The sequence below is a fragment of the Talpa europaea genome (assembly GCF_964194135.1).
Source record: "Talpa europaea genome assembly, chromosome: 14".
Classification (NCBI taxonomy): domain Eukaryota; kingdom Metazoa; phylum Chordata; class Mammalia; order Eulipotyphla; family Talpidae; genus Talpa; species Talpa europaea.
In genome coordinates this window covers 20,720,072-20,738,490 of record NC_140082.1, presented here as the reverse complement: position 1 = coordinate 20,738,490, position 18,419 = coordinate 20,720,072, and the positions used below count along the sequence as shown (strand labels likewise).

The 18,419-nt window shown below is 36.2% G+C and overlaps 1 protein-coding gene across 1 annotated transcript in view; it reads left to right on the top strand.

The window, feature by feature from the left end:
* The window catches only part of MYO3A (myosin IIIA), a gene marked incomplete at both ends in the record, with an annotated part of 134,734 nt that overhangs the window by 9,591 nt on the left and 106,724 nt on the right, over positions 1-18,419 (top strand). Inside the window, 3 exons of the mRNA XM_084253406.1 lie at positions 501-605; positions 1,175-1,274; positions 12,293-12,369. Coding sequence (XP_084109532.1) covers positions 501-605; positions 1,175-1,274; positions 12,293-12,369 — 282 coding nt within the window. The remainder of the gene's footprint in view (positions 1-500; positions 606-1,174; positions 1,275-12,292; positions 12,370-18,419) is intronic.

Here is an 18,419-nt window from a genome sequence, read left to right as displayed (position 1 = left end):
TTCTTCCCTCTGGCTTTCCATTTAAATTCCTCTCCTTTAGGTAGGGGTGAGTATGGGATAGGTGGAAGCTAAAGAATCTCAAAAACATAACATTTAAAATGTTTTCTAGAATGTCACTTGTAACCCTTCAATACTCTCAAATTTTGCCTCTAAGGAAGCATGTTCTTAAATTAATGTACCTATATGTATTAAGATCATAGGATCTATTGCACTATTAATTGAATTTTAGAAATCAAGATCATTGTAGGATCATTATTCTTACCCTTAAATTTAAAAATCAAGCCCAGTGCTTCCACAAATACTCTTATAAAAATTAAGATGAATACTGTTCTAATAATTAATTGCATACTAGTATAAGTTTATATGTTCATTTGTGGAACCATAAAGATGATAGTAATCATTTGAAATAAAAACTGGAACAATGTTTTGGAAAACCTTTTATATTAAGTACTTAAAATTCATTTCCACTTTAATGTTTGTCTTGAAATATTCCTTTATAGCTGTGCAATGGAGGATCAGTGACTGAGCTCGTGAAAGGATTTCTGAAAACGGGCAAAAGAATGAGTGAGCCCATAATTGCTTATATTTTACGAGAAGCGCTAATGGTAAGGCAATTTGAACTATTCGTGCATTAATGATGAGGCAGTTCTGGTTAAATAAAACATGCGGTTCCTATTTTTAGAAAAATATCACTACATTAGTATTTATGATGCAAGAATATATGCAAAATCTAAAGTGTTTAGCATAAATAATTGCCCTTTTCCTTTAGAAATCTACCCTCTGTTTCAACAGAGCCTTGAGTTCTGACCTCTTAAGTGTTTTTCTGATATTGTTTATGATGAAGGCATATAATACACATATTTTTTACTTGGTTTTTTTAATAGGTTTTTCTTGCCATTATTTCAATAAGTATATAGAATGTTTTCTCATTGAGTTTGACACATTTTTAATAAAATGTTTGATATGAACTAACAAGTACTTATGCTCTGGTTTTGTGACTTTTTATATAGTCTAATGTGGAAATGGTGCATTAAGTCAATGTGGAGCAGTAAAAATTTTTATATGTTAATTTTAGCATGTGCTTCCTATTGATTTTGCACGTGTGAACCCACCTGAAAAATTTTCCTTGTTTGATGTTTTCTTTAAAAGTCATTATATATTTCCTACCTTCTAGGGACTTCAGCATTTACATAACAACAAAACTATCCACCGTGATGTAAAAGGAAATAACATCCTCTTGACCAATGAAGGTGGAGTTAAACTGGTAGATTTTGGTAAGTTTTGTTTGAAACACATGATTGGGGCTGCAAAATGAGGTGGTATGATGTGATTCAGTCATTTTCCACAAACCTTGCTTTCTAGGCATTAAAAATAAAGAGAAAACTATCTTATTGAGGCAAGAAAGTACAGACTTGATTTTTGTTTGTTTGTTTTGCTTTTAATTAGAGTTTTCCAGAAAAGAAGAGATGTATTTCAAGTCCATTAGCTTATGCCTGTAACATCATTGTAGCAATACATGTGGCTGATTCTCTAAAATAGACAGCATCCCCAAATCATTGCACTAAGCCAAAATGGTAATCCCACACCTCTTACTTGTGATTGCTTTATAAATGGGTTTATGCCTAAATTCAGGATTTTGAGACAGTGGGGGACAAATTTATAGGTCTCTGGGAAAATCTTTCTCCTCCTAAGAAGGAAGCACAGGGAAAGATGACCTCTTTCTTCCTGAGGACCCTGTGGGTCTTATTGTGATGCCTGAAACTGCTCCAGCCACCTTGTTCCTTCAGAGGTTTTTCCATCCCAGGTAGAAAATCAACCCTGTGAAAAGCAGAGCTGAGAAATGGAAAGAACAAGGTCCTCAGTGACATAATTAGCCACTAAATCAACCAACTTTGAAACATGCCCTATCTCTGAACCTTTTGTCATGTGAAATGATAAATTTCCATTTTTACTAAGCCAATTTGGAGTTTCTGTGTCATCGCCAGAGGCACATAGCTGATACCACATAGTTCACCTGAGCTATGACAGTGCTCTTCCACACCTTCTCTCTCCATTACTGCTGATGCACTAATCCTTTGAGAATAAGTGGCATATTCTAGGATGCTTGAGTCCTTTAGACATTCCTCTCCTGCACTCTGACTGGGTCCGGTGCCCCTCCTTGTGCTTCTGTACCTTGTTTATTTATCCATTTTTGGATCTGTCATAAAATATTATAATGATCTATTTGATCTTTATAGCTAAAGATACTTAGAAGGATAGATAGTCAGACTGGGTCTTTGACAGGAGAGACTCTGTCTTCAAATTTTTAGACTTAATGTTTGGGTTTAGTCATTCAGTAAGTGATACTTGAATAAGTCTTTCTTCACTTTACCTTTTGGAAACTGAAGCTTGGGGAAGTTCATTGATAAACGTTTGAAAGTCAGTGTTTCAATGGCCAAGTACATACATAGCTCCCTAGAGATCTAGCTCAAGCCAGGAGTGAATTCAGAGGATCTAGAGAGAATAGCCTAATAGCATACCCTCAGACAACCAGGGAGTTTTTGAAAATTGCAAAGCAGCCCTGAGTTTGGCAGTGAATTCCTGTAGTAACTGGGACACATGTTGTCTGTATTGCTGGTTGAGTTCAGAACTCTATGTTTGAGCTGACAGGTTAAGATACCAGTAAGAACTTGTGCCTGAAATTAAAAAGTAAACAATTAAAAACCAAAACAATCTTCATGGCCCCATAAGGAGGCCATCACTCATCTCAAAAAGTTATTTTGGCTCCTCTCCATTCTAACAGGCCCAAATGAAAAACTTGATGTTTTATTTGAGATCTCAGAATCCCCTTGTGCTTATGAAATGGCTACAATACATATAGTCTACACTGAAAATTGTTAAAAGCAAGTGTAAGTAAATACCTTCTTTATTCATGAAAGAAAACCTGATAAAACATTGAGCATTGAGAAATGCAGCTTCCTGGAGTACCCTCTAAAGTAATCTAGATTTTTTTTTAAAAAACCTAAATAATAAAGCAATTATTTAAATGACACTTTTATAAAGTAGTCATAAATGGAAAGCTGATAAAATGATACTTTGGTTTTAGATTAATTGATTTATAGACTTGACTCTCAGCAACAACTAGAAAAAAAGACCAGCTAAATGTGTTCCTACTCTCTGATACTAAAATTATATTTTTTGTCTATAAGATATTTCTGTTCTTCATGGTAAGAGGACAAGGATTCAGTTCACCTGAAATGATTTATAGGTTTTCATATGAATAAGAATGGAGGTGCAGGTAGAGTGAAACTTCTCAAGGGCAAAAGGAATAAGATGTGGTAAATCATAAACTGCAGAAGCAAATCGCAAATCAATATGTTAGTTTTATGTTTAAGTCACATTTTCACTAAAGACTATAGCTGGGAATAAAGGGTTTTAGAATACTTATTATTTGATTTTCCTCATAAAATATATGTAAGTTCATTGTTGGATACTGAAGATCTATGCCTGGATGGCTGTCAACCCTCAAAATGGAACTCATCACCTCATCCATCTCATCTTAGGAAGTTACTGGCATCTATCTTGTGGCTCAGAAATCTTAAACTTATTCTCAGTCTTCCCTTATCTTCACCTCCCACATCTATAGCTAGTCACAAAACTCTGTCCCTTTACTAGATACCCCCCAATTCCATTTGTATTTCTCCTCCCTGGTCCTTGCCATTACTTCTGGCTTGGACTCCCTACTCATGCCTAAGCGAGCTCCCTGCATCTTGTCTTCTCTTGTCTATTCTCCATGCTGCAGCCAGATTGACCCTTTCAGAAAACACATCTGATCCTCCCACTCTGTTGTTCAGTATTCTATTCAATGTCTCCCTCTAGCCCTTGGGGAGGGCTTTGCTTTATAAACCTCTGTGCTGGCACAGAGTAAACACTTAATGATTGGTAGCTTTCTTATCCCCTAGTGCTCATCAGGTAAACTCTCTTCCTATATCAACCTCTATTCCAAGCAGGTGAGCTTCTTTCAGTTCCTTAATTGTGCCAGGGCTCTTACACATGTAATTGAGGAAGACCTCTGGTGTTAATATGCATTTTTCTGTGCCTATCCAAGAACATTATCTTCACCCCTGTCTGCCTGAGGCATCTCTGTCTGGGGGAAGACTAAGATTTGTGCCAGAAGGAATGTAAGAAAATGACTGGGATAATATTAAATTTTTAATGTTCAAAATAAGGATTTACAGAAAGACCCAGATGATCTCTTTAGAAAGATCTGTCTAAGTTGCTTTCTAGTCTCTTTACCGTGTGGCAAGAGAATTTCCAGAGATCCACCATAGAATTGCATAGAAGACAGAACAGAGAGAAAATCGAGGGCCTCCCTGGTGGCGCAAGGGGTTAAACACTATACTATAAAGCAATCCTCGGCCTCTGCAGCACGAGTTTGATCCCCAGCCAGCCAGAGAGCAACCCACATGGCAAAGCAGACCTCTCCTGTCGCGCCCACTGCTACCCTCAGCAGTGTATTTCAGTCAGTCTGCCTGTTCTGTTCCCCACTCTGTCTCTGGTGAATCCTCTCACACCCTTGCATCTCTGGCCATACCCCAGCTCTTGTTTGTATAAATAAATAAATCTTAAAAAAAAAAGAGAGAGAAAATGGAAACCATTCCAATTCTAGGGAAATTGTGCAAAGGTAAAATAGAGAGCAAAGCAGGAGAGTGAGATGAGTTTTTCGAAAGTGAAGAAAATAGGGAAGAAAGGAGCTTTTTGTCATATTTGATTATAATCCTATGTTTAATTTTACTACCTTTCTACTAAGCTATAAGCTTTATGATGATAGGGTCTCTGCTCTATCACTTTGTTTCTAGCACAAGCATCGTACTGACACGCTGAAGGTGCTCAATAAGTATTCTTGAATGAATTAATGAAAGGCCAGATTTTCCATGTAACTGTGTGACTATGAGAAAGTCGCTTGAAATCTTTGAGGACATCAATTTGCTTATCTGCAAGTATGAAAAAGAACACTCTATTTCTGGCAGATTGCTATGAGCAGTAAATGGAATAATACAGGTAAATAATAGTGTAATTATTGAGGCTTATAATTGAAAAAATATGAACTATTATCATTATCACAAATAATATTCTCACCTAGCCTCTAGCTCACTGTTGTACACATCATAGGTAGATGATACATAGTAAATAAATATTAAGTCACTGCTAAATAATGAGGCTAAATAATGCCTCTTTCTGTTTAAAAATAGTCTTTTGCTAGAGTAAATTCATCATTGCTTTAAAAATCAAGCTACTCAATTACACTAAAAGTAAGATGCAGCTTTCTAATACTTGCTATGAATACATCTTTTAAGGAAAATATTTGGTCTTCTTTGTTAAGTGGGTTATGCTTTTACAGGAAACCACCAGACACCTCAGAGAGGACAAGTAAGCTTGTAAACATTATTAATGAAATACATTAGCAGTCACTGGTATATGATCAATCAATAAATAATATGACCTCCCAGGAGATAAATCCCTTTAGGCAAGTCACTTAATGTCTGAAAAAGCAACCCTTATCTGGAATACAAAATGAAAGAGAGACTCAATTTAAAGGGCAGTCCTCAGGTCTCAATTCTAAGGATTTCTCTCTGGGGAACTACATTTCTAATAGGATAGTTAACATTTCATTGCAAAAGTACAGGATGTACTTTTGTGATTTATTTAGACACTGTTCTTATGACAGAATATTTTATGGCTTTAAATCTCTCATTACCCACATAGTTAATTTTAGCCCAAATCCCCGATGAGTAATGTAGGTCAAAAAGTTGTGATTTATTTATTAATAATCTACCTTTTAGCATCAAGTGAGGAGGTATACATGTCCTGAAAAACTATGAATTTCCCTTTATTTCTTCCTTTCTTCCCAAATAATTCAGATTAAAAGCAAGCATGGAAATGTGTAGGGGGTAGATCTCAGCAAGTGGTTGGCAGCCTGAGAGGGTGGGGAAGGTGTCCATGTTGGTGGTGGTGGCTTGTCATGTCCCAAAGTAGGGCAAGCAGAGTATCAATCTAGAGGGATGGTGGGGACTCCATGGAGGTTGTCAGATCCCAAGTGAGATAAGAAGGGCAGCTGCATAGGAGTTAAGAGGGAGATAGATTGGTTACATAAGGAGGCTTACTACCATCTGAAAGTATACTGAGGACAATCGGAGACAAGTTCCTTATTGTTAAAGAAAAAAAAAAATCACAAATATGGAGAGGCAAAAAATTGAACCCAATGGTGTTGGACTGGAATTGGAGGTCTTAATGTACACTCCTGGTTTTCAATATACAGGTTTCCCTGCTATTTAAAAATAGAACATTCCTATTTGGTGTGATTTTGTGGTTATTTTGGGGGTCTGGGAATGCTGTTACTATTAATTTATATGGAAGTTTTTTGAGTGTTCCCAAGAGCAAACATATCAACACTTAGCTCTTGGTTTTTATTTTATTTTATTTTATTAGATTTATTTATTCATTTACAGAAGAACTGGGGTACAGGCCAGATGTGTGGGAGGGTGAGAGGATTCACCAGAGACGGAGCAGGGAACAGAACAGGCAGACTGATGAAATACACTGCTGAGGGGAGCAGCGGGAGAGACAGGCGAGGTCTGCAGTGCCATGTGGGGCCCTCACCTGCCGGCTGGGATGGAACCGGCGCTGCAGAGGCTGCGCACAGCTTCACAGTGCAGTGCTCAACCGCCTGCTCCACCAGGGGAGGCCCAGCTCTTGGTTTTTATTTTATTTTTTTTAATAAAGATTTCTTTATTTATACAAGCACTGCGTACAGTCAGAAGCATGGGAGGGTGAGAGAATTCACCAGAGTGGGGAGCAGAAGAGGCAGAGTGACGATATACATTGCTGAGGGGAGCAGCGGGTGGCAGGAGAGGTCTGTGCGCCATGTGGGACCCTCACTGGCTGTCGGGGATCGAACCGGTGCTGCAGAGGCAGCGGGCAGCTTCGTAGCCCAGCGCTCAACCATTGCACCACCAGGGGAGACCTCCAGCTCTTGGTTTTTAAATGTACTTCTCAACCAAAAGGAAATAAAGTTTCTTGGAAAAATGCTGATTTTAGTGCTATACAAAATGAACCTAAAAAGGAAATGCTTAAAAATGATGGAGACATGTGGAAAGGATACAGAAGGCAATTTAAACTGACTCTTACTGATCAAATCTGGGACAATTCAAGCATCAAAACTGATAATAATGATGGTAACCCAATGAATGAAATAGAAATCCATTAATCCATCCTGCATGCTTAAATGAGTCGAAAGAGAGAAAAAAAGCTTTCCTTACAGAGGAAAAACAACTAATATATATAGAATGAATAATAAAACTTGTAAAACTGTCATTTGGCAACCATCATGGTAATAATTAATTCATGAAAAACTTCAATGGCTGCTAAAACTAGTGAATTAAGTTTTGATTAGAAATTGGATATTTACATAGTCTTAAAATATCTTTCTTCAAAATGCTTAATTACAAGAAAAAGGGAAAACTTGCAGTGGAGAAGCCTGGTAGACAGTATGGGGTAGAGTTAGAGACATAGCATGAAAGTCTCAAGACATATATATTAGGTATATAAAGATATTGAATGTTAATAATGTTAAAAATTTGAGAGCCAGTACTTTACAATCTGAAATAATAGAAAACTAGTCCCCTTTTAAAAAGTTAGCAGAGTTTTAGAATTTTCATTCCTATACAAAACAAATTATATTTTACTCAGCTAGAATATATTCTTGTACTGTGAGGATCTGACCTTCACTTTATTTGAAATGAAAGACATTTATAATTCTTTCATTATAGAAAGCCATACCATGAATAAATGGATTCTTCTAGAGCTTTGTGATTCCAGTAGGCTCAAGTGTTGCGAACTAAGCATTTTCCATAGTTGAATTATCCTATTGAGCATTGTAGGTAATGTTGTATGTCTTAGGGTCTCCCTGGTGGCGCAAGGGGTAAAGCACAGCACTGTGAAGCTATCCGTAGCCTCTGCAGCACGAGTTCAATCCCCAGGCTCCTGGGCGGCCAGGGAGCTACCCATATGGCACAGCAGACCTCTCCTGCCTCGCCTGCTACTCCCCTCAGCAGTGTATTTCAGTCACTCTGCCTGTTCTGCTCCCCACTCTATCTCTGGTGAATCCTCTCACCCCCCCACACTTCTGGCCTGTACCCCAGTTCTTGTATGCATAAATAAATAAATCTTTTTTTAAAAAAGTTGTATATCTTAGTCAAGGGTCTTTAAGTTGTAAAGATGAGAAACCCAACTTGCTTCAAAAAAAGAGTAAAGCACAAAAGGCAACTCATAGATAAGAAATGCAGGCCTGAAGGGACTAATTGAGACTCAAGAATGGAGGGGCAATACTTGCTGCCTCTTGCTCTCCCTCAGAGAAACAAAGTCTCTCTTCCCTGCTTCTCTTTCAGGACCTAACAGACCAGCCTCTGGACTTTCCATGTTGCCCATCAAATCTACTAAAAAAAGCAGCCTCCACCTTCCCAGCCTGTATCACTTATGTATCCAGTGCCAACAGCTAACTGATCCAGACTTCTAGAATTCTGAATCAAAATGAAATTGGAGTGGGAGAAGGAGCTAGTCTGACTCAAGCTAGATGAGACATTCCCTTTTAATCCCATTAGGCACAGGCAGAGAATATGCTGATATGGCAACAGTAAGCCTGCCTGGGTCCTCCTGTTCCTATTTGGCAAGTGACAGAAAAAAATTTTTTTGATCTTTTTTTAAAAAATCTCTTCTGAAGAAAAAAATAGGAAAACATTTTTATAAATATCCTAGAAAATATTTTTATTGATGTAAACTAGCCTGTGGAGTGAGAGATGTTCAAAATTTTAGTTTTTAATTTAAATTATATTAAGTACATTAAAAAACTCTTATGAAGTTAGGAATGGATTTCAGGCATTTTGAATGAGTTTTGATTTAGCAACAGTTAAAAGAAAACTTTATATCTAGTGGTTTACCTAACGCAAAAACAAACTACCTCAATGTAGTTGTAGAAATTTTAGTAAAAGCTACTAAGTATGTCTTCTATGATGTGATAATTTTAGGTGTGAACCAAAGAGGACTTTCCTTATAGATTTTTAGTAGTCACCTCTTTACCCCTCAGTTTTTACTCATTGTAAAATAAGTACTTTAACTAGAATTAAATGATCTTAATCCTCAACTCTAAAATTTCAATTCCTGAAGAGCATCAAACAAAAGATTTTGTGGTGGGAGAAGGGACAGGGCAATAGGAGAGGAAATGGAGGGGGGGGGCATGGGGATGAATAAATAGGATTTATAAGAGATAAATAATGATAGTGTACCATGAATAAGGCAAATTACAGATAAGGCAAGTTCCTACAGAATCAAATGGTGCAGACAGCTCTGGGTGCATAGGTCCTATGTCCAAGCCAATGAGAGTTCGAGATCAGTATGATCTTGATGTATTTAGAGAAAACACTACATAGTTTCCATTACAAGTTAATACTTTATATTAAAGGAAAAGAAAGCTCCAGTGCCAGGTGAACTGAAGATGGTTAGGTTTTTAAAGGAAATGATATTGTGTTGAGAGGAATAGTGGTTACTTAGAATCACCTACCTTGTGTTAGCTGATAGACTCATTGAATAGTAAAGCTGGAGATAACCTTGAATATCATTTGGTGTAATAAGTAGAGGAACAGCAGAAGAATTTAGATATCTTTTATATGCAAAATGGTGTATGAATATGAATTTTCTGATGAAAAAGTCTAAAGCTTTCACAAGACTAAGTAGATTGTCACCCCAAAGTATAACATTATATGTGGAGATATATGTTACATAGGGATACAGATATTCTATATATTATGTGTGGAAACACTTTTCTTTGAAGAAGTTGAATTGTATGATTGTAGTGACCTGACAAGTCTCAAATCTTATAGAGTAGGTTGGCATGCCAAAGATGTAGGGTAGAGTTGCAGTTTGAGTCCAAAGGTAATTTGCGAGCAGAATTCCTTCTTGCCCACTAAAAGTTAGTCTCTGTTCGGATAGGGTCTTTAACTGACTGAATGAGGCCAACCTACATCAAGGAGGTAATCTACTTTATCCAAAGTACACTGGTTTAAATGTTAATCTCATCCAAAAAACACCTTTACAGAAACATCCAGAATAGTGTTTTATCCAGTATCTGGACACCATGGCCCAACCAATTTAACACACAAAATTGCCCATTGTGTGTCTTAATCCTCAAAAAAATGAGGATAGTAGATTTTATAATAAATCTTATGCCTCCTTCTTGTTGAAAAACTTCTTTATTTTTAGTTTTATTTCTAACCCCTGCAATATTTTGTTTTTGACAGCAAACCCTTGCTCTTTCCTTTGCTCCCTTAAAATGTCAAGGGTTTTGCTATATGGTTAATAGCAAATCACAGTCCCTGAAGTTGTCTAGTGTGCTTGGACCACTTGGAAAGCATATATTGGATGTTTCCTCTTTGGTTCTCTAAACCGTGAGACCCTAAAAGACTTCCTGACTGTAAGTTTAAAGACTGTACAGTTTTTTTCCTAGAAACAAGGCCTGCATCAGGGAATGGGGTTGCTGTATAGCCATCACAACGTCCAAAAAGCTTTGTTGGAGGGGCCTAAAATAGCTTGAAAATTCCCCAGCGGTGTACTCAAAGCAAAGGCTGCAGAATCATTAACATAAACCTCCTTACTCATACTGTGGCTTTGACTTTTAATGGATTCTTGTCCTCTCTTCTCTGTTTTGTGTTCAGCCTTGATCTCTTTTTGGCCTTCCAGTCCTTCACTATCCCAGCTTTCTGCCTGGAATTTTCCATGCTTTAGCATCTTCTCCCTTGAGATGCTTATGTAATTATTTACTTTGGTGATTTATTCCATTAGTTCCTCTCTGAACGAGATGATTTTCCTAATCTTCTTTACTTCTAGGACTCCTGAACTCATCATTTGGATTCCTGTTGCCTTTTAAAGTAATTATTCAATCATTTTAAATAGTATTTTTCATTTTTCCAATGAAAGTGTGGCTTCTTCATAGCTGCTCTTGTGGCTGAGAATTCATACTAAATAAAAATGCTGTTTGTCCCCAGGAAACTCATTTTTCTCTCCAGTTGAAGTTTACTAACCTGAAAATGAGTAAGTTAGACTTTATGGCTATTAAGTTGCCTTCTAGCTCTGAAGCAAATTAATTGTTGGTAAAATGATCTTGAGGCTTAGCAGTCATTGCAGAAGCAGTCAAACAACATGAAATTTGACAAATGCCTTCTTCAGTCACGCTTGCTCAATTGGTTCTGTGTCCTAATGTGATAATCATCCAATAGTCTTAATCTCAAGGTGTTGTGTTTTTTTTTTTTTATTTTCCCTAATTGCATTTTTCCATAACTTTGAGATTTTTTTCCATTTACATTCTGGGCTGAATTTTTCTGGTTTTCATACAACTTACAGGAATCAGGTATAAAACATTCTGCAGGATTTCTAAACTAAATGACATGTGCTACCTCAAGAGCACTGTGATTCCCTACCCCAGCAATCCTTAGACTAGGCCTCTGGAGGAAGTATCAATACCAGTTTACTTTTTTTCAAATATTTATTTATGCATACAAGAACTGGGATACAGGCCAGAGGTACAGGGGATGAGAGGATCCACCAGAGACAGAGTGGGGAACCCAGAACAGACAGACTGACTGAAACACACTGCTGAAAGGAGCAGCGGACGAGACAGGAGAGGTCTGCTTCACCTGTGGTTTGCTCCCTGGCTGGTCGGGGATCGAACTCATGCTGCTAAGGCTGTGGATTGATTTGGTCCCATGTTAATTATATCCCTTAGTGATCTACCCCACCTACTTGTAAATCATGTCCTAAACCAAATCTTTGTCTATGGTCTTTAAATTTTGCCAGTTATATTGCTTTTATGTGAGGTTCATATAAACATTCCCAAATTCACCCAAATTTGGTCATAGGCAGAGGGAGAAGGAAAAAATCCTACCATTCAGACAGTAATTATGTGCCAAAGTATATAATACAAATAGCTCAAAATATAGGAAGTCAAAAGAAATAGAGGTTAGTATGATCAGGAGATTAAATGGGGTGTGAGAATGGATACATAGATTTGGTTATAAGAAGTAGAAAATAGGGAGATGGTTCTATACTTCGTGCACAGACCCTTATCCAGGGTACTTTATTGTGAACTTCAATGCCAGTTTCAAGGGAAGAGAATTTTAATATTAGTATGTAAACAGATGTATTACAATTGGGATCTCCACATGAGTAATTAATGCAAAAAGTCTCGTGTCTCTCTTCCTCCCAGGTGTATCTGCACAGCTCACCAGCACTTGGCACCGTCGGAACACTTCTGTGGGAACACCATTTTGGATGGCTCCTGAGGTCAGATAGAATTTTCTTTTTCATGTGAGATGTATCTCCATGTGCATTTTGGAATATAAAATTACCAGTTGTGCTGTTTTTATGTGAAGTTTTTTTTTTCATGGGTGAGGAAGAACATGGAAGATTCTCTATAAAGTGTCTCTGTAGATGAAGGACTGAATGAGTGAATCAGATGAGGTAAAGGGAAACTACATGAAGCCTTAATTTTCATTACATTTACTTTTAGTTCTTTAGCATGTATGTGTATTAATGATATTTAGATTCTGTTTTTAAATTTTAATAGGAATGTTATGAAAACCCCTTACCTTTGTTTGAAATCAGATTCAGGTCCATTAATTGTATAGCAGCTTCTTATGTTGGGTCTCTCTCCTGGTGGCTATGCTCAGTGTTAATAAATTCTCTTCATTATCGTTTCCTTTGGGAAATTGCAGATAGACTGCTAAAATAAAGGTTTTCTAGAGTCACATCTCCTCCCCACAGTTGCTGTTAATTCCTTTAATCTTTTTAATTATGTTTATCAGTAAAGAGCACTTATGTCTGAAAACTCTCTGCTACCTTTGGGAAATGCGCTGCTATTTATCTACAGTTTTCTAGGGAGTGGAAGGAGGAGAAGTAATTCAAATATTATATTAATATTGCAAAATCTTAGAATTAAATTTGTTTGAAAATTAATTCCTGGTGTACTGTTTCTATTTTAGCACTAATTTAATTACTACATGCAAAAAAGGTGAAAATGTAAATGTAATGTAAAATATGGAGAAAGGATAAATTATCTTAATAAAATTATAAAAATCCAATGAATTCAGAATATTTTAACAGGGAATACATTGTAGAATGAAAATACAAAGTTTAGTCATATAAGCAAACATATAAGCTTTAGTCATATAAGCAAAAAATTGAATGAGTTTCTTCATTGTTTATTCGGATATATTAGTGTTTCCAAAGCTTATGAAAAGCTTGCAATAATGAGAAAATAAAAATATACTGATAATATTAAAAATTACCTTTAACTTACATGCATTGATATTACAATTGATACTATATTATTTTATAATAAATGTTAAATAATAGACTGCCTTTATATATTTTTCATATATTGATCTATAGTAACAAAACCATTTTTATGCTTAATTGTGCCATTTAATAAAAACTTTGATTAATGGAACTTGGAACCACTCTAATCTTCAGTAAAAAGAAATATTTTGATCTATCTAAAATTTAATTGAATTGCCAGATTATTAAATGAGTTGATAATTAAAATTGATGTTCCTTAACATGTAATCAGCGGTCAGTAATTTTACTGATAAGTCATTATTTCTTATTAGTAAACCTACTATAACATAAACAGAGCTAGAAAGTGCTTTCCTGCTTAGCAAACTTATGGATATTATAAAAGAGAAAGGTTCACTGCTGTGTGTACAAGTTGTCATGTACATATATGTTTGAAACTTTGTGTTATATTCAACTCTGTGTAATAAGCTTTTTCCAACTTATAAATGACTAGCAACATTTCAATAGATTTTTATTATTTAGAATCGCTGAAGAATCCATCTGGAATAGCCACCTATCTAGTTAATGAATATGTCCCATATAAACTAGCTGTTTGTTATTAATGACACATTTCTAAAAATTAGTAAGCAATAAAGTAAACAAATTTAACATATCTACTATAGTTAATATCATAGAATTATTTCATTCTTTTTAGAGCTTCAAAGGGTAGCATATTTAAATCAACGACCAGTGGAGAAAAGTGAAATTTTCACTTTTTATATTAAATCTTAGATCAGAATTAGTATTTACTGATTACAGTATTATTCATCATCAGTTCATGGACCTTTGTGTTAGTTTCTTTTTTGGCTATTATGAATATACTGCTATGAATATATGTTAACAGGTAAATGTTTATTTTCTTTATTGAGATAACTGTTTACAACTCTACACAAGATTTAAGGGACTAGATTCACACCTCACCAATTGTATGTTACACCATCCCTGCCATCAAAGCACACATAGTCCTTTACCATTATATTCCCTCCGCACCCCCTCTAGCAACCTTGATTCTAATATGATTTGGGGTTTGTTTTGGTTTAGTTTTGTCAGGTCCTTTTTTTTCTGTATTCCACATATGAGTGAAGTCATCTGATATTTGTCTTTCTCCTCTGACTTATTTAATATAGTACAGTTGCTTCCACTTCCATCCGTGCCATCACAAGCAAGAGTTCATCCTTTTTTTTAATGACCGAGTGGTATTCGATTGTGTATATATACCACGCATTCTAAATCCAGTACTCTGTTGTTGAGTATTTAGGTTTTTTCCATAACCTGGCTATTGTAAATAGTGTTATAGTGAATATAGGAGTGCACATACTCCTTCATTTAGTTATTTTGTATTCTTTGGGAAGACACCTAGGAGTGGAATTGCTGGATCATATGCTTTATCTCTATTTAGTAGTTTGAGAAAACACTGCACTGTTTTCCATAGGGGCTAGAACAGTCTACAGTCCTACCAACAGTATACAAGGGTTCCTTTTTCTCCACAGCCTTGCCAGCATTCGTTGTTTCTGTTTTGTTTAAGGTTGTTTTTTGTTTTTTGTTTTTATATATGGACCATTCTCACTAGAGTGAAGTGGTATCTCATGGTTTTGAATTACATTTCCCTGGTGATAAGTGATGTTGAACATTTCTCCATCTGCCCGTTGGACATCTATCTGACCTTACTTTGAAGAAGTGTGTGTTTAGCTTTTCTACTGATTTATTAATTTTTTTTTTCTTTTTATTGAGTTGTCTGAGTTCTTTGTAGATCTTGGATATTCACCCTTGTCAGATGTATGGCGTGTGAATATTTTCTGTCATTCATTAGGGTGTCTTTTTGTTTTAATGCTAGTTTCTTTTGCTGTACAGAAGCCTTTAGCTTCATGTGATCCCATTCATTTACTTTTGGTATTTTCCTTGTTGTAATTGAGTCCCCGAAGACATCTTGGAAGTCAGTATTGTGGTGTGCTTTGCCTGTGTTTTCTTCCAAGTGTCTTATGGTTCTGTTGTTACATCCAAGTCTTTGATCCATTTTGAGTTAATTTTTGTGTATGGCATGAGAGAGTGGTCTGGTTTCATTTTTCTGAGCATTGTCCAGTTTTTGTGGTACCACTTATTGAAGAGACTTTTCTTTGTCCATTGCATACTCTTGGCTCCTTTAATATAGGTTAACTGTCCATATAAATGTGGGCTCCCCATTCTATTCCACTGGTTTGTGTGTCTATTTTTTTTTTTTTTTAATAAATTTTATTGTTATATTCCCCATACAATTGCAGCCCCCCCATTCTGACCCCAATCCCTCCCCTCCCGCCCCCCTAAAAGTGTCTCTGGTTCATAGTTTTTTGTTGATTTTGATTTTCACTATCTTATAGTTATTCATTTTCCTGGTCCCTTATTTAAGTTTTCTAGATTCCTGCTATGAGTGAGACCATCCGGTATTTTTCTTTTTCTTTTTGGCTTATTTCGCTGAGCATGATCCCTTCCAGCGCCATCCATGTTGCTGCAAATTGCATGTGTTTATCTTTTTTGAATGCTGAGTAATATTCCATGGTATATATGTACCACATCTTCTTGATCCAGTCATCTATTTTTGGGCATTTGGGTTGTTTCCAAAGCTTAGCTATTGTAAACAGTGCTGCTATAAACATAGGGGTGCAGGTGTTCTTTGGAATTGATGTTTCTGTGTCCTTTGGGTAAATACCTAGGAGTGGAATTGCTGGATCATATGGAAGCTCTATGTTTAGTAGGTCCAGAAATCTCCACACAGCTTTCCACAGTGGTTGGACCAGTTTGCACTCCCACCAACAGTGCAGAAGAGTTCCTTTTTCTCCACACCCTCGCCAACATTTGTTGTTGCTAGTTTTTTTAATATGTGCCATTCTCACTGGTGTAAGATGGTATCTCTTGGTAGTTTTGATTTGCATTTCCCTGATGACAAGTGATGTTGAACATTTTTTCATATGCCTGTTGGCCATTTGCATTTCCTCTTCAGAGAAGTTTCTTTTAAGCTCTTCTGCCCATTTTTTGACTGGATTATTTTCTTTGTTGTTGTTGAGTCTCATCAGCTCTTTGCAGATTTTTGTGATCAGTCCTTTATCATTAGTGTTGGGTGCAAAAATGTTCTCCCAGTTGGTGGGGTTTCTCTTTGTTTTTGTTATTGTCTCTTTTGCTGTGCAAAAGCTCTTTAATTTGATGTAGTCCCAGCTGTTTATCTTTGCCTTCACTATCACTGCTTTGGGTGATGTGTCTGTAAAGATGTCTTTGATGTGCAAATCACGTAGTGTTTCGCCTATATTTCCTTCTATATATTTTATGGTTTCAGGTCTTATGTCTAGTTCTTTAATCCATTTTGAGTTGATTTTTGTGTATGGTGTGAGGTGGTGGTCAAGCTTCATTCTTTTGCATGTAGCGACCCAGTTTTCCCAGCACCATTTATTGAACAAACTTTCTTTGCTCCAATGCATATTCTTTGCTCCTTTGTCAAAGATTAGTTGACCATAAATCTGTGGGTTTATTTCTGGATTTTCTATTCGATTCCATTGGTCTGTATGTCTGTTCTTGTTCCAATACCATGCAGTTTTGATGACTATGGCTTTGTAGTATAGTTTGAAGTCTGGGAGTCTGATGCCTCCATTCCCTTCTTTTTTTTTCAGGAGAGCTTTGGCTATTCGGGGTTTTTTGTGATTCCATATGAATTTCATCAATAATTGTTCTATTTCTTTGAAGAATGACATTGAAATTTTGATTGGAATAGCATTGAATCTGTATATTGCTTTTGGAAGGATGGCCATTTTAATAATGTTTATTCTTCCAATCCATGAGCAGGGGATGTCTCTCCATTTCTTTGTGTCTTCTTCTATTTCTTTTAACAGTGTTTTATAGTTTTCTTTGTATAGGTTCTTTACCTCTTTTGTTAGATTTATTCCCAAATATTTGATTTTTTTTGTTTCAATAACAAAAGGGATGGTCTTTTTGATTTCTTCTTCTTCAGATTTATTGTTTGTGTATAGGAAGGCTACTGACTTTTGCGTGTTGATTTTGTATCCTGCCACTTTACTGAACTGATTGATGAGTTGAATTAGCTTTTCTGTGGAGTTTTTGGGGTTCTCTATATATAATATCATATCGTCTGCAAATAGTGATAGTTTGACTTCTTCTTTTCCTATTTGGATTCCTTGGATGTCTTTCTCTTGTCTTATTGCCCTGGCTAGGACTTCCAGTATTAGATTGAAAAGCAATGGTGATAGTGGACATCCTTGTCTTGTTCCAGATCTTAATGGAATTGCTTTCAGCTTTTCACCATTGAGAATGATACTGGCTGTTGGCTTGTCATAGATGGCCTTTATGATGTTGAGGTATGTTCCTTGTATCCCAAGAATTTCAAGGGCTTTTATCATGAATGGGTGTTGCACTTTGTCGAAAGCTTTCTCAGCATCTATTGATATTATCATATGGTTTTTATATTTCTTTTTGTTGATGTGTTGGATAACGTTGATTGATTTTCGGATGTTAAACCATCCTTGTGCCCCTGGAATGAATCCAACTTGGTCGTGGTGAATTATCTTATGGATACATTGTTGGATTCTGATAGCTAAAATTTTATTGAGGATTTTTGCATCAGTGTTCATTAGGGAGATTGGCCTGTAGTTTTCCTTTTTTGTGTTGTCCTTGTTCGGTTTTGGTATTAGTGTAATGTTGGCTTCATAAAACGTGTTTGGTATTGTCCCTTCCTTCTCAATTTTTTGGAAGAGTTTGTGAAGGATAGGCACTAATTCGTCTCTGAATGTTTGGTAGAATTCATTTGTAAATCCATCAGGTCCTGGGCTTTTGTTTTTGGGGAGGTTTTTTATTACCATTTCAATTTCGCTAATTGTAATTGGTCTGTTTAGGTGTTCTATTTCTTCTTTATCTAGCTTTGGGTGATTGTAGAGTTGTAGGAATTTGTCCATCTCCTCTAGATTGTTGAACTTGTTTCCATATAACTGTTCATAGTAGTTACTGATTATTCTTTTGATTTC